This window comes from Camarhynchus parvulus, chromosome 28 (assembly GCF_901933205.1).
Source record: "Camarhynchus parvulus chromosome 28, STF_HiC, whole genome shotgun sequence".
NCBI lineage: Eukaryota > Metazoa > Chordata > Aves > Passeriformes > Thraupidae > Camarhynchus > Camarhynchus parvulus.
Genome location: NC_044598.1, coordinates 1,123,989 through 1,140,708, shown reverse-complemented (window position 1 = coordinate 1,140,708; position 16,720 = coordinate 1,123,989). Strand labels below are relative to the sequence as shown.

At 52.4% G+C, this 16,720-nt stretch overlaps 1 protein-coding gene across 1 annotated transcript; it reads left to right on the top strand.

Moving 5' to 3' along the window:
• The first annotated feature begins 499 nt into the window (after positions 1-499).
• Positions 500-13,279, top strand: TIMM44 (translocase of inner mitochondrial membrane 44). Its single transcript, XM_030966528.1, has 13 exons — positions 500-552; positions 1,350-1,457; positions 1,899-2,069; positions 2,507-2,587; positions 3,038-3,187; positions 3,983-4,122; positions 4,754-4,839; positions 5,457-5,549; positions 6,108-6,232; positions 7,965-8,015; positions 8,982-9,071; positions 11,066-11,176; positions 12,710-13,279. The coding sequence occupies exons 1-13, from the start codon at positions 529-531 to the stop codon at positions 12,827-12,829; spliced, it is 1,350 nt and encodes a 449-aa protein (XP_030822388.1). The 5' UTR covers positions 500-528; the 3' UTR covers positions 12,830-13,279.
• The last annotated feature ends 3,441 nt before the right edge of the window (positions 13,280-16,720 follow it).

The following is a 16,720-nucleotide window of genomic DNA, read 5'->3' as shown; positions in this document are numbered from 1 at the left end:
CCTAGCTCAAGGTTTTTCTCTAGTGGCAATGTTGTTTTACAAATAATCTCCCCTGGCTCGTGTTGATGCCAGTGGAAAGGTTTGAACTTAAAATGGCGTTAAAAACCTCTTTATTCTTTCCCGGGGCAGAGGCAGGTAAGGGGCAAACACCTGCTGCAGGTGGGAGGGGGGAGAATTCCCCTTTTTCTGCAGGAAACGCTTTTAACACAAACGGATCCGGTGTGGGGCGTGGAACGGCACTGGGGTGGGGGGTCCCGGTGGGGCCGGGGAGGTTCGAAGTCAGCCCCGGTGGGGCCGGACCAGCCCCGGTGGGGCCGGGGAGGTTCGAAGTCAGCCCCGGTGGGGCCGGAGCAGCCCCGGTGGGGCCGCGGAGGTTCGAAGTCAGCCCCGGTGGGGCCGGGCCGGGTCCGGAGCAGCCCCGGGGGTCCCGCCCGGTCCCGCCGTTCGCGGCCACGTGGCGCGGGCGGCGCGCGGCAGTGACGTCACGGCGCGGCGGCGGCGCGCGGAGGTCACGGGGCGCGCGGGGCGATGGCGGCGGCCGGAGGGTGCCGGGTGAGCGCGGGGGGCACCGGCCGGGAGCGGGCGGGACGGGACCCCCGGGGCCTGCTCGGGCCCGCGGGGACAGCGAGCGGCGCGGCGGGGCCCGGCCCGGAGCCGCCGATCCCGCCCGCCCGCCGGGCCCCGGCGCTGGCAGCTCCCGGTGGGGACACCCGGGCCGGGGGGGCTCCGGTTCCGCGCTCGGTGCTCCCGCCCGGCCCGGCGGGATGGAGCCTCCAGCGGGGCCGTGCCCCGGGGTTTGGAGGGGTTGAGGCTCCTCCAGCCCAACTATTCCGGGGTCCCGGGGCCTCTCCCGGGCCTCTCCCGGTGCTCCCGTGCCCCGAACTGCTCCCGGGGCTCCACGGGGGCGGTTTTGCCGTGAGCCGCCCCGGAGCTCGCTGAGCAGGAGGGCCGCGATGAGCCCCGTGTGACCGGAGCCTCGGGATCTCTGCTCCGTTCGTGCCTCTGCTCGGGAGCGCCCCGGTCCGGGGCTGCTGCCCCCGGTGCTGCTCGTGAGCGAGCTCAGATTCCTGTGGGATTTCCGTGATTCTGCCCTGAGCTCAGCACCGACCTCTTCTAGAACAGAATCTGCGGGTTTGACCTCGGCAAGGGCAGCAGAACCATGCTGGGATTGTTCTGGGACCCTCCAGGGCTGGGAAAAGCTGCGTTTGGAGGAGTTTTCCCAGAAAAATCCCCTCGTGCTTCTCCCGTTTCAGCTCCAGGTGGATTTGTGCATGACCGCTGTCCCAGGTCCGGGCGCTGGGGGCTCTGGGCTGCTCCCCTGAGCTCCTGCTGTGCTGTTTTCCTTGCAGAGATGTCTCCTGAGTGGCCCCTGGCTGCTCTCCAGGCGTTACCCCATCCCTGCCTTCCCCAGGAGTGCCCTGGTCAGAATCTGCAGCCCTGCCCTGGGCGCCCCTCAGGTTGGTGCCACCTGAATTTATTCCATGTCCACCCCAGGTGTGTTCCCAGCAGAGTCCTGAGCTGGGGATGTGGCTCTGGGAAGTGCCAGGTCCAGGCTGGAATTTACCACTTTTTAAATGGATCTCAAGGAATTTTTGGGGCAGCTGAGGTTGGACAGGGCTTGGAGCGCCCTGGGGTGGTGGGAGGTGTCCCTGCCCATGGCAGGGGGTGCAGCTGGGTGGGATTCAAGGTCCTTTCAACCCAAACCATCCTGAGATTCCATGAAATCCACTGGCCTCGTGGCTCTTTGAAGGATCAGCTGCTGCTTTTCCAAGCAGCTCCATGCTTTCCACACGTTCTAAAGGTGATCCGGGGCTTGCCTCATGCCCAGAACTTGTGGGTTTTGGGTCCTGTGTGCTGGAATTCCTGGGGATTCTCCAACATGGAATGGTTTTCTCCAGTCCAGATGCTACTCCTCGGGAGGAAGGAAGGGATTCATCTCAGGTTTTGTGGAGAACATCAAACAGGAGTTAGCCAAAAACAAAGAGATGAAGGAAAGCATCAAAAAATTCCGAGATGAAGCGAAAAAGCTGGAGGAGTCGGATGCGCTGCGGGAAGCCAGGAGGAAATATGTGAGTGTTTGGGGTTTCCCTGGTTTGTTCCCTGGGTTATTCCCTGGTTTATTGAGCTTTTAGTGCTCTGAGTGAGCATTAAATCCACAGCTGAATGTTCAGGAGGAGTTCTGCCTCAGTGCTAAGCGGATGCCTCAGAATGTTGATTTGTTGGAATGTTTTGGGGGTTTTTATTCTAGTGGGAAGTCCTTCCAGCAGACTCTTGGCTGCATTTCTGAGCAGATCAAATAATGAGGCATTAAACTGAGCATCAAATGTTTCTTTTGCATTGCTCAGAGAGCTCTGAACATCATCATTTGCAAAGCTGCTGCTGACTCAGGCCATGGACTCCTGAAATGTTCCTTTTTCTGCCCTCAATTCCAGCCTTAATGGATTGTGCTCCATCCAAGCTGGGTTTGAGTAGTTTCTGTCTCTTGATTAATGTTCTCTTCCCCCAGAAAACCATTGAGTCTGAAACAGTGAAGACCTCAGAAGTGATTAAAAAGAAACTTGAAGAAATAACAGGGACGGTTAAAGAGGTGAAAGGATTTTTCCTCGGGGCAGCTCTGCTGAAGTTGGGCTTTTGGGGGGCTGGAATTGTCATTGTTGGGGGCAGGTGCTGCTGCTCCTGGAGCTTTTAAAACCAGAGGCATTCATAAAATAATGGATTTGGTGTGGTCAGAGGAGACCCAGCCAGGGATTCCTCTGGGATTTGGGGGGATGGAGAAGAGGGAGACAAGGGAGACCCCAGCTGCAGCCTTGGGAGCCCAAAATAAGGATGGGGAGAGTCCAGAGGAGCCCCTGGAGCTGCTCCCAGGGCTGGAGCCCTCTGGGGAGAGCTGGGGGTGCTCACCTGGAGAGGAGAAGGCTCCAGGGAGAGCTCAGAGCCTTTCCAGAGCCTAAAGGAGCTCCAGGAGAGCTGGAGAGGGGCTGGGGCTGAGCCTGGAGCTGCAGTGACCTTTCCCTTTTCTTTCCCTTTTCCCTTGCAGAGTTTGGACGAGGTCAGCAAGAGTGACCTGGGCAGGAAGATCAAGGAGGGGGTGGAGGAAGCTGCCAAAACAGCCAAACAATCTGCAGAGTCTGTGACCAGGGGAGGGGAGAAGCTGGGCAGGACTGCGGCCTTCAAAGCCATCTCCCAGGTGCTGCTGCTCCCTGAGCTCCCAGGGCACCCAGAACCTCGGGAGGGCCTTTTGGGGGAGGTTTGGGGTGAAATCGTGCAGGGGAGAAATCTGAAATCGTGCAGGGGAGAAATCTGAAATCCTGCAGGGGTGAAATCTGAAATCCTGCAGGGAAGAAATCTGAAATCCTGGAAGGGAAGAAATCTGAAATCGTGCAGGGGTGAAATCCTGCAGGGGAGAAACCTGAAATCCTGCAGGGGTGAAATCCTGCAGGGGAGAAACCTGAAATCCTGCAGGGGTGAAATCTGAAATCCTGCAGGGGAGAAATCTGAAATCGTGCAGGGGAGAAATCTGAAATCCTGCAGGGGTGAAATCTGAAATCGTTCAGGGGTGAAATCCTACAAGGGTGAAATCTGAAATCCTGCAGGGGAGAAATCTGAAATCCTGCAAGGGTGAAATCTGAAATCATGCAGGGGTGAAATCTGAAATCCTGCAAGGGTGAAATCTGAAATCCTGCAGGGGAGAAATCTGAAATCGTGCAGGGGAGAAATCTGAAATCCTGCAGGTCTGAAATCACACCTCCCCTGGCAGGGCTGAGCTGCCTGGGTGCAGGGTTGGAAAATGTCCCTCTCCAGAGGGATTTTAACTTCCTCAAATCCCTCCTTTTGCAGGAAACACAGAAAATGCCCAGTGTTTTATTGCCAAGCTGTGGCTGCCCCACCCAGGGCCTTTTGCTCTGCCAGAGCATCACAGGATGGGGATTTTCAGCTTCTGGGAGAGCAATAAACCCCCCTAACGGGGCTGTTTTCCTTGCAGGGAGTGGAAACTGTTAAGAAGGAAATAGATGAGAGTGTTTTGGGCCAGACTGGTCCCTACAGGCGCCCGGAGCGGCTCCGGAAGCGGACGGAATATTCCGGAGAGAGGATCAAAGAGCAGCGAGTGTTTGAAGCCAATGAGTACGTGGGGGGTCCTCTGGGGGGTGTTTCTGTGTGTGATTTGATGGAAAAGGTAAACAACAGGTCAGGGATTCAAATCCAGGAGCTGTGGGGTGGGGTGGGATGGGAGCAGCTGGGTCTCCAGCAGGAGTGGGTGATCCCAGATCTTCCTGGGGTAAAACTGGAAATTTCAAATTCTAAAGGTGAAATTTGATGTTCAGAGGTGAAATCCTGAGCTGAGCATTGTTTTGTGTTCAGTTTTAACCTGCAGCTGGGTGAAGCTGGGCAGGACTCAGGCTGAGTTCCTTTTTTTCTGGGCTGCTTTGCTCCTCTGAGCTGAGTTTTATTTGTCTGGTGCTTTATTTATCTGGAGTTTTGTTTATCTCATGTTTTATTTATCTGGGTTTTTATTTGTCTGGTGTTTCATTTATCTGGTGGATCATTTATGGGGCTATCATTTATGGGGCTGCAATTTATTTTATAATTGATGGGGCCATCATTTATCTTGTAATTGAGCTCATCATTCCTGTGCTGTCTCAGCCTCGGTGATGCCGAGTGCTGCAGGGATATTCCTCAGGGTGTTGTCTGTATTTGTTACAAGTTAATTTTTCCCAAATATCCACATTTTATCCCTGCTTTCTGCCCTCTCTAGGGAAGCCATGGGCATGGTGCTGCATAAAGACTCCAAGTGGTACCAGCAGTGGAAAGATTTCAAGGACAACAACGTGGTTTTCAACAGTGAGTTGAGCACATTCCCTTCCCAGCCCTGCTCTCATCTGGGCCTCCAGCCCCAGCAAATCCCAAATTCCCACTTTTCTCTGTGGGCTTGGAGCCTAAAACGAGGAAAATCCTGAAAAAATTGAGGGAGTTTCGCACAACTTCCAAATTGGTGAAAGGCTTTTAAAAAAAATCCTGTGATCTTTCTGTCATGTAAAGCTGACCTTTGATATCATCTGAGGCTGTTTGTAGTGCAAATGCCCTGAAAACAATCCCAGAATTTAGGTAGGAAAAGCCCTGCAGGACCTTTTGAGTCCAACCTGCCCCTGATCCCCACCTTGTCACCCCCAGTGCCACCTCCAGGGATGGAAACAACGCTGCTCAAAGTGAGCCTGATCCTGAATCTGCTCATTCCATTGGCTAAATACCATTCCCAGAGGGGTTAAATCTGAGTGTTAGCAGAGGAGGAGTTGCTGAGAGTTCAGAACATTGCAGGAAAACGGGGAGCAAACCAGGGAGAAAAAATGGGAATTAAAATGAGGAGCAGAGCTGCTCCCAGGTGTGCCTGGTGCTGAACAAAGGGGTGCAGCAGAGGGTGGGCCCTGCTGGGAGGGCTCTGAGCTCTCTGTTCCCTGCAGGGTTCTTTGAGATGAAGATGAAGTACGACGAGAGCGACAACGCCTTCATCCGAGCGTCGCGCGCCGTCACCGACCGCGTCACCGACCTCATAGGTACAGGGACAGGGACAGGGACAGGGACATCACCCCCTGGGACTGCTCATGGGGACAGGGACATCCCTGGGACAGCCCTGAGCTGCTCATGGTGACAGGGACAGAGACATCACCCCTGGAGACCCCTGAGCTGCTCATGGGGACCGGGACCGGGACATCACCCGAGCTGCTCATGGGTGCAGGGACACCCCTTGGGACTGCTCATGAGGACAGGGACAGCCCTGGGGCTGCTCACAGGGACACCCCTGAGCTGTTCCTGTAGCTGGGGCTGCCAGCCCTGGGCACATCCCAGAGCTCTGCAGCACTCCTGTCCCTGTGTCCAGGTGGCTTTTCCTCCCTCTGTCTGTCCCCAGAGCTGTGTCCCTGTGTCCAGGTGGCTTTTCCTCCCTCTGTCTGTCCCCAGAGCTGTGTCCCTGTGTCCAGGTGGCTTTTCCTCCCTCTGTCTGTCCCCAGAGCTGTGTCCCTGTGTCCAGGTGGCTTTTCATCCCTCTGTCTGTCCCCAGAGCCGTGTCCCTGTGCTGGTGGCAGTGCCAGCTCCCCACTGGGCTGTTTTTGCAGGGGGATTGTTCTCCAAGACCGAGATGTCCGAGGTGCTGACAGAGATCCTCAGGGTGGATCCCTCCTTTGACAAGGATCGTTTCCTGAAGCAGTGTGAGCGGGACATCATCCCCAACGTCCTGGAGGTGCTCAGCAGCCACTGCTCCCTTCATTTCCCCCTTCATTAGCCCATGGAAAATGGTTTTTTTTCTTTACTTTTGCATTGCTAAAATCAAAAGTTGGGTCAGGATTTGCTTCTCCACAAAAGGTCTTTGCACAGACCTTGGAAAGGAATCACATCCCACATTTAGGTTGAAACCATGGGATAATAAATGTATAAATAAATACATAAATATTATAAATATATAGATAATTTGTATCATAAATATATAAAATATATAGATAAAGGTAGGTTGAAACCATGGGATAAAAAATGTATAAATAAATACATAAATATTATAAATATATAGATAATTTGTATTATAAATATATAAAGGTAGGTTGAAACCATGGGATAATAAATGTATAAATAAATACATAAATATTATAAATATATAGATAATTTGTATTATAAATATATAAAATATACATAAAGGTAGGTTGAAACCATGGGATAATAAATATATAAATATATATAATTTATATTATATATATAAAATACATATGTATAGACATAATGTATGTTATAAAATTATATATTATAAATATATTTTTATATAATTCACATATTTATATATAAATACAACTATATAATTTATATATAAACATATAAATATATATGAATAATGATTTTCTGGCCTGGAAAACAGCAAATGAGGTGGGATCAGAGGGAAGTGGGTGAGCAAATGGTGATAGCAGAGGGATAAGGGAAGGAATTTGGGATGCGCTCCTGGGTTCTGATCTGGGATTTGGGAAGAGCAGCAGGTTGTGACCAGTGGTTCAGTGGTCATGGAAGTGTCTGGAATTTGAGGGTTTTAGGGACTCAGAGTGATGGGGGATGTGACTGTAAATGGGTGTGGGTCCCTGTCACTGCAGCAGGAAAGACACAAGGAATTTGGGATTTGAAATTGAGCAGGAATTGTTCTGAATTCGGGATTTGAAACTGAGCAGGAATTGTTCTGAATCTGGGATTTGAAATTGAGCAGGAATTGTTCTGAATCTGGGATTTGAAATTGGGCAGGAATTGTTCTGAATCTGGGATTTGAAATTGGGCAGGAATTGTTCTGAATCTGGGATTTGAAATACTGGGCAGGAATTGTTCTGAATCTGGGATTTGAAATAGGGCAGGAATTGTTCTGAATCTGGGATTTGAAATTGGGCAGGAATTGTTCTGAATCTGGGATTTGAAATTGAGCAGGAATTGTTCTGAATCTGGGATTTGAAACTGAGCAGGAATTGTTCAGAGAGATTCAGGAGAGACTGAAAAAGTGAGACTTGAGGAGCCAAATGTGGGATTGTTCTGTTCCTTCTGTGCCCAGAATTTTGCAGTGTGGGGAGTTGCAGCTCTGCTCCTGTTTGATCCCAGGATTTGTGAGCACTGGGAGCTCTGCTGGCTCCCTGGCAGCTTGAACAGGAAGATTTAATGGGAAGGTTCAGCTGGAAGCTTTAAGAGAGTTTAATTATCCCAAGGTTTATGTCCCTTGGCCTCAGCTCCTGTGTTTTTATAGAAATCCTTTTTGCTGTTCCCCTTTTGCAGCTCCAGTTTCCCCCCAGAGTCCCACAAAATGTGGGATTTAAGGTGTTCTGCTGCTGGAAGGGCTGATTGGTCCCACTTTGATATAGGAGGAGCTTTAAAATGTCCTGTTTGATTTCCTTTGATATAGGAGGAGCTTTAAAATGTTTCTTTCTTTAAAATGTTCTCTCTGATTTCCTCCTCAGGCTCTGATCTCGGGGGAGCTCGACATCCTCAAGGACTGGTGCTATGAGGCCGTGAGTGAAGCTCCCAAAAACCTCCCCAAAACTTGGGATTCTCCCTTGAAAATGGGCTTCTTTGGAGGGCTTGGAATTCAGGGAGCTCCTGGAAGCAGAGCCTTTGCTGCCACTGTTGCTGGGCTTTTATTTGGGTCTTCATTCCTCCAAAATTACTGTGCTGTAAAATCCAAAATAATTCTGCTCTTCCAAATCCAAAATAATCCAAGAGCTGAATTCTCCAAGTGCTGTTCCTCACCACCAGAGGGCTGAGAGAGCCAAGTTGTTTTTTTCAATTTAATAAATCCTGATCAGCCTTTTTGGGTTGTTTTTTTTTTTGGTAACAATAATCCAGTCTGAAAGCAAAGAATCTTCCCTGCTTCCAGCAACCTTGGGAATGACACCTTGGATTGCCCTGGAGGGGAAGCAGCAGCTTCACTGCACTTTGTGAAGCCAAAATCAAACATTCCCAAGGCAGCTGGAATGGGAAATGAAGCTCCAAAGTCCAGAGCAATCAGTCAGATAAGCCAGGGGAGGAAATGGGAATTCTGTCCCTGAGAACCTGGGGGATAAAACCTCTTAATGGATCCCACAGGTGCTGAGATGGTGAATCTGGTCACTGAACTCCCTCGTTTTCCCTGCTTTTCTCAGCTTTTCCCTGATTTTCCCTGCTTTTTCCCAGTTTTTCCCAGATTTTCCTGCTTTTCCCTGTTCCTGCTGTTCAGTTCACTTGTGAGTCCCTCAGCTGCTCTCAGGTCCTCACATTCTTCCCAGTAACAATGGGATTTTCAGTGGGATTTTTCTGAATCCCAAAGCATCTCCTGCAGTTCTTTAATCCCTTCCTTCACCACATTTATAAAAAATGTGACTTTTTCTCGTGGGTTTTTTTTTTTTTTTCCTCTCCGAGCAAAAATTCCCTTTTTTTTTTCTTTGATGGTGACAGAACAATCCCAAACAATTCCCAACCCAAGTTTGTTCATCCCTCAGACCTACAGCCAGCTGGCCCATCCCATCCAGCAGGCCAAGGCCCTGGGGCTCCAGTTCCACTCCAGGATCCTGGACATCGACAACATCGACGTGAGTTCCCTGCCCAGCTCTTCCTTTGGGGGAAAAATCCAACTCAGGGGCTCAGGAGGGGCTTTTTAGGATCAGGAGGATTGGAAAAAAATCCTCCAGGATCATCCAGTCCAACCTTCTTTGCTCTGAATGCTGGGTTGGAGCTCTGGGGTTTGGGATTTCTGCTCCCAGAGAGAAAATCCCATTGCTGGGAGGGAAATCCCAGTGCTGGGAGGGAAATCCCATTGCTGGGAGGGAAATCCCATTGCTGGAAGGGAAATCCCAGTGCTGGAAGGGAAATCCCATTGCTGGAAGGGAAATCCCATTGCTGGGAGGGAAATCCCATTGCTGGGAGGGAAATCCCAGTGCTGGAAGGGAAAATCCCAGTGCTGGGAGGGAAATCCCAGTGCTGGGAGGGAAATCCCATTGCTGGAAGGGAAATCCCATTGCTGGAAGGGAAATCCCAGTGCTGGAAGGGAAAATCCCATTGCTGGGAGGGAAATCCCATTGCTGGAAGGGAAATCCCAGTGCTGGAAGGGAAATCCCATTGCTGGAAGGGAAAATCCCAGGTATCCAAGATATCTGAAATATCTTGGAAATTGAGTTAGGCTTGGGTTTGGGTGGAGAATTGGTTTTTATTGGATGGATTGAGCTCCAGTGTGGGTTGGGATGGGGCAGCTGCAGGGAGCTCATTCCCTGGGATCAGGCTTGGGAACGTGGCAGAGCTGTTGAGATTCCCTCAGGGAACAGGAAAATCACCCTAAAAATAAATTTATTCCTTTGTGACACAGCCCAGCCCCGTCCTGGCGCTGCTTCCTTTATTGGGGATAAAACAGAATGTTTGGGAACATTTCAAAAGGGGAAAATCCTGCTGTCCTCAGGCCCTGTGGCTCCTTTGGGGCAGCGCAGGCAGGAATTCCTGAGCTGAAGAGCAGCAGAGCACTCCATGGCATCCTGCATTCCCACAGAAACAGGGATGCAAAGAGATTGCCCACAATGGGCAGAAAGAGAATTTAAAAGGAAAAAAGCTGAATTTTCACTCCTCTTGCATTCCAGTGAATAAAGTGTTTAAATATTTAATGGAACAGCCTGGGAATAGAGGGGAAAAAAAATCCTGGCAAACAAAAGGTTCCCACCTTGAAGTGTTGCTGGTACAGTTTTTGTCTGGTTCAGAACAACTTCCTGGCCAAACGGATTTGAAAAAGGAGAAAAGGCTCTGTTTGATCCTTGTGGGTCCCTTCCAGCTCAGGATGTTCTGATTCCAAGCGTTTCCTTCAGAAAATTCCGTTTTTTTGGAGAGCAGGGTGTCTTTGATTTCGCTTTCTAATTGGAACTAACGGAGCAGAGCTCGTTCCCATTTCCCAGATTTATGCACTTGGGAAAATAATGAAAAAACCCACAACAGCCTGGGGAAAGCTTTGGGTTCCCAAGGTTTTACTTGGGATTTTTTTGGGAAGCAGCTTTTCCATCGTACCAGAATGATGGAATTGATGTGATTGAGCAGTCAGGGGGATCTGGGGGTGTCTGGGGGGGTTGGAGATCTTCCCAGGGCCTGCAGGAATGGGGTGATGTCCATGGGGTTTATGGGGTGATGTCCTGTGGGGTTTATGGGGTGATGTCCATGGTGTTTATGGGGTGATATCCATGGGGTTTATGGGGTGATGAACATGGGGTTGTGGAGTGATGTCTGTGGGGTGATGTCCATGGGATTGTGGGGTTATGTCTGTGGGGCTGTGGGGTGATGTCTGTGGGGTTATGGGATGGTGTCCGTGGGGTGATATCCATGGGGTTGTGGGGTGATGAACATGGGTTTATGGGGTGATTTCCATGGGGTTATGGGGTGATGAACATGGGGTTGTGGGATGATTTCCATGGGGTTATGGGGTGATTTCCATGGGGTTATGGGGTGATGTCCATGGGGTTTATGGGGAGATGTCCATGGGGTTGTGGGGTGATGTCCATGGGTTATGGGATGGTGTCCATGGGCTGATGTCCATGGGGTTCTGTCCCTGCAGCTGGCCATGGGGAAGATGATGGAGCAGGGGCCCGTGCTGATCATCACCTTCCAGGCCCAGGTGGTGATGGTGATCAAGAACCACCTGGGGGAGGTGGTGGAAGGGGACCCGGTGAGTGGGGACAGGTTTGGGGCCGGGCACAGGTTTGGGATCTGGGATGTGTTTGGGATCTGGCCCCGTTTGGGGTCTCCTACTGCAGCTCCAGCTCCATCCCGTTCCCCCTTTGCCCTTTTCCTTTCCCTGGCAGGGCAGAGCCCTCTGGCAAACAGGGTGGGAGCAGGGTTGAGTCACTGGATGAAAAAAACCCCAAATCCACATTTTTAGCTCCCCACACTCCCACCAGGAATGCAGGAATTTAATTCCATGAAAATCCCCCGGGGAACTGCCACCTCTGCCTGGAGCTGTGTGGGGTTCTTGGGGAGCAGGGAATGAGCTTGGAGACAAATCCCTGGCACCTCCTGAGTGCCCTGGGCCTCCTCTGGGGCCTTTCCCTCCTGGCACATGGAATTCCCTGCATAAATACTTCTCTCTCCAGGAGGAATAATAATAAGAAGAATAAGAATAATATCTATTGGTTATAATTTATATTATATTGTATTATAATCTTTATATTATATTGTATTATAATCTTTATATTATATTGTATTATAATCTTTATATTATATTATATTATATTATATTATATTATATTATATTATATTATATTATATTATATTATATTATATTATATTATATTATATTATATTATATTATATTATATTATATTATATTTGCTATTGCTATTACTATTATTATATTTCTCTCTCCAGGCAGCTCATTTGCCTTGGAATTAATACAGGCATTTAACAAATATTGGCTTTTGCAGCCCTGGCCTTTGGTCCAGGCTGGAAAAATGGGATTCATTTGAATGCTGGGGCCCATCTGGGCTGATTCACAAGCAGGGCAGAAACAGCTGATCCAGAGATTCCCTGCATTAAACTCCTGCATTCCTGGGAGATAAATATTGATGGGATAATTATTGAACAGGATATCAAAGTCTGTTTGCTGTCAGATCCCTCCAGGGCTGCCATAAATCAGGGAGAGGAATTGAAATTCTCCAGTGGAGCCCAAAGCTCAGCTTTAATCAGGAGCCTGGGGTTGGGTGGAGCTGCTGGAATATTGGGCACAGGGAGGTTTGGGGAGAGGGGAGCCTCAAATCCCCAGAGTCTGGGGGTGGAAGGAGCTGGAAGGATTGGAGTTGAGTTTGAATTTTGGGCTTGGAAGGAGCTGGAGGGATTGGAGTTTTGGGGCTGGAAGATTTGAGTTTGAGTTTTAGGGTTTGAAGGAGCTGGAAGGATTGGAGTTGAGTTTGAGTTTTGGGGGTGGAAGGATTTGAATTTTGGGGTTGGAAGGAGCTGGAAGGATGTGAGTTCTGGGGCTGGAAGGAGCTGGAAGGATTGGAGTTGAGTGTGAGTTTTAGGGGTGGAAGGAGCTGGGGGGATGTGAGTTTTGGGGGTGGAAGGAGCTGGAAGGATTGGAGTTGTTTGAGTTTTGGGGCTGGAAGGAGCTGGAAGGGTTGGAGTTGTTTGAGTTCTGGGCTGGAAGGAGCTGTTGGGTGCCCCCCTGGCAGGCTGGCCCTGCCCCTGAGAGCAGCTCTCTCCCCAGGACAAGGTGCTGAGGATGCTCTACGTGTGGGCCCTGTGCCGGGACCAGGACGAGCTGAACCCCTACATGGCCTGGAGGCTGCTGGACATTTCCTCCTCCAGCACGGAGCAGGTGCTCTGAGCAGGGCTGGGCTCAGGGCTGGGCCCTTCCCACCCTCTGGAAGCAGCTCCAGCCTGGAAACCCCGCAGGGAGCTGGGGGATTTGGGGGAGCTCCCAGTCCCCGAGGAATGGGAATCCCTGCTCGGGGACACCCGGGACAAGCAGCTGCTGCTTCATCCTCGTGCCTCAGAGGCTCCTGGGCAGCTGGGGCCCCCCAGAGCTGTCATTCCACCTGCTGGCACCCTTGGAGATCCCTGGGAAGGCCTTGGAGGGGCTCCTGGCTGCCAATGTCCTGCCCAGGCTCCAGCCTCGTGTCCCTGCCGTGTCTTGCACTTTCCCAAACCAAATACAACCAGGACTTTGCACATGGAGGTGTTGGATCCTCAGGTTGGTGGTGGGGTGGGGCTGATATCTCAATATCAGGGGGAGATCTGGTTATCCACAGCTTGGAAGGGGGAATGTTGTTGGTTGTGGTCACAAAGAGCTGCAGCTGCATCCCCTGGGGTGCTGGGGAGGGTGTGGGGCAGGAGGGGAAGGGCAGGGCAGTGTCTGAGGAGTGGGACTGCTCTGGGAACGCTGCATTGTTCTGTGCCATCCTGTCTCATTGTGCTCCTTGCTCACCTCCCTGGCCTTGCCTGCTCCTCATCCCTGCACAGACGACCCCAGGTCCAGGAGCAGAAACTTCCCCAGTTTGCTGCTGGAGCGTGGGGTGAAATCCCAGTCTAAAAAATGGGGTTTCAAAAATCTCAAATCATGGAAAAAATTCCCCAAATTCAGGTTCCAGTGGCAGCATTCAGTGGGGTTTGGGACCCTCACCTTGAGCTTCTTTCTGCTGGGAGGAAGAGCAGGGGGAATGGCTGAGGGGGAGCAGAAATTGGGGGGCTTGGGCTTCTGGGGGGGTTTGGGAGCTGAGCCAGGGCTGAGGCACCCCCTGCCCATGGAAAGGGAGCTTGAGAAAAGGTTTGGAGAGGAAATCCAAGGATTGCTGTGGTGCTGAGGGTGAGGCAGGACAGCTCTGCCCTGCCAGAGTGATTAAAGAGAATAACTCCAGTTCCTCTTCTCTTGTGAGTGTCCGGAGCTTTGAACGTCCCTGGGAGCTGCCCCAGCAGCAGAGGCTGCCCCAGCCCTTGGAGCATCCCCAGGCTGTGGGGATGGCACATTCCCTGTTTGTGTCACCCCCAGGGCAGGCTGGGGTGGCATTTGGGTCACAGCCAGCCCAGGGAATGCTCCAGGCTGGGATGGAGCAAGTCCAGGGAAGGGAATGGAGCCCCAGGAGGGGCTGAGGGAGCTGGGAAGGGGCTCAGCCTGGAGCAAAGGAGGCTCAGGGGGCCCTGGTGGCTCTGCACAGCTCCTGCCAGGAGGGGACAGCCAGGGGACAGCAGGCTCTGCTCCCAGGGACAGCAGGACAAGAGGGAACAGCCTCAAGCTGTGCCAGGGGGGTTTGGGTTGGATATTGGGAAAATTCCTTCATGGCAAGGGTTGTAAAGCCCTGGCACAGCTGCCCTGGGCACGACTGGATCTCCCAGCCCTGCAGGGATTTAAAATCCATGGGGATGTGGCACCTGGGGACAGGGCTGTGGTGGCACCTGGGGGCAGGGCCAGTGGTGGCACCTGGGGACAGGGCTGTGGTGGCACCTGGGGACAAGGCCCAGTGCTGGGTTGGTGCTGGTGGCCCTGGGGGCTTTTCCAGCCCTGGTGCAAAGGGCTGGGGGTTCTGGGGGTTCTGGGGGGATCCTGGGCACTGCCAGCCCTGCCCTGGCTCCATCCCCGCGATGCTGCAGGGTTGCCATGGGGATGGGCATGCTGGGATGGTGACTCAGAGCTGCTCCTGCTGCCTCTGACATCCCGTGGGCTGTTCCCATCCCACCGCGGGGGGCTCGGAGCCCCCACATCCCCCTCACCTTCCCAGGCAGCTCCAAACCTCCAGCCTGGATCCACTGCCAGGGATCCAGGGCTGCTCTGGGAATTCCCCTCCAGGGCCTGCCCACCCTCAGGGAAGGGTTGGAATGAGATGATTCCAACCCATTCCAGGACTCTGTGGTCCCACAGCTGGCCCTGGGCCACCCCTCACTGTCACCCCGAGGCATTTGGGGCTTTCCCCAGATCCTGCCCTGAGGGGTTTGTTCAGGATTTTCCCAGCTCAGTGCTGGATTTGATGGAATGGGATGATCAGGGTGTCCCCAGTGATCCCTCAGTGCTCTTTGCTCCTCTCTTCCTCCCTCCAATGCATTTTTGAGGGATGCAGCCCCTGCTGCCAGGTGAAATTGTCCTCCCTGGGCCTTTCTGGCACTGGGGCTCTTCTTTGCAGCCTTTAGCACACAAAGCATCCCTGCCAAACGACAGCTCTGAGCCAAGCCCCGAGCACCAAGCTCGTTTAAGAACAATTCATTAGAGGGGGGAGGATTTTTTGAATGAGGTGTTTTTCATCTGGGAAGGCAGCTGGGACAGATCCATGGAGCAGCAGCCTCCTGTGCTGCCTCTCCAGAGCTCAGCTCCTCTGCCAAAGCCTCGGAGATGGTTTTGGTTTGTTTTATTTTTTTTTTTGTGGTGAATGATTCCAAAATGATTCTTCTCCTGTCTCAGCTCAGCTCCAAGAGCTGCGAGTTCTCCCTGGAGCTGCTGGGAGGAGCGGGGGCTTTGTCAGCCTGGGTGGAGGGATGAGTTACTGAGGGATCCTTCTGGCTCTGACTGTTCCTGCCGATTAAAAGAAATAAATAAAGCTTCATTAAGGCAAAGGCTTAGAGAGCACTTCTCCCCACGGAGCACGGGGAGGAAATTCCCCTTGGAAAGGTTCTGCCTGTGGCCGCCCCATCCCTGGAGGTGCCCAGGTGTTGGGTGGGGCTGGTGGGAAGGGGGTGGCACTGGAGGGGTTCCAGGTCCTTCCCTGGCTCAGCCCAGAGCCGGGAGCAGCAGCAGGAAAATCCCAAACGCCAGCGCTGAGGGCTGGGCCGGGCCGTGGGTGCAGCAGAGATTTGTTTTCCAGCGGGAAAAACTTCCAAACATCCCCTGGGAGCGGCTGGGCACCCACCAGGAGCAGGATCCTGGCACAGGATGGGGGCATGGAGCAGCTGGGACGTGCCACCAGCCGTGGCTGGCACCCGGGGGGCACACAGAGCTCTGGGGATGTCCCTGCAGGGCTGGGGAACCCCGGGAATGCCCCAGGGGGTGGCATCCAGCGCCTCTGTGCCATCCCATAATAGCCATGCGTGCTTTGGGAGGGCTGGATTTCAAAGCAGCCCTCGGGAGGGAAATGACCACGGGTTGAGGGATGGATGCATGGATTTTATCCTGTGCTTGATCTCCATCCCGCCTTTCCCTGGGATGTTTTCAGCTCAGGTGCTTTTTAAAACAGCTTTAATTCATTTTCCCTTGGCTGCTGCAGTGCTGCTAATTGGGAACTGGGACTATCTGACAGGATTTACATAGATTTTGAAACGGGAAAGGAGAAACTTCCAAAAATACCTCCCTTTTTAAACGCACATGCAGCAGGAACTTCATGAAACCATTTTCTTAAAATACCCTGAAAATCCGCCGTGATTTTGATGGATCCTTTCTGCCAGCGAGGTTTGCTCTGGGGAAGGAGGGATCCAAACACCCCGGTGGGCTCTGATTGCAGCGGGGTCTGTGAGCAGTGCCCGGAGCTTCCTGGGGCTGAGAGAGGCTCGGATTTCCCTGGGGCTGAGAGAGACTCAGCATTCCCTGGGACTGAGAGATGCTCGGATTTCCCTGGGAACTGAGGGTCGGCTTTCCCGGGATCACAGGCTCATTTTCCCCGGGATCACAGGCTCAGATTTCCCGGGATCACAGGCTCGGCTTTCCTTTGGGAAGGTGCCGGCGCTGCACCCGCGGCTCCCTCCATAGCCCGTGGGCCGGGCTCTGTCTCCTTCTGGCGTTTGTTCTGATGCAGGGGCT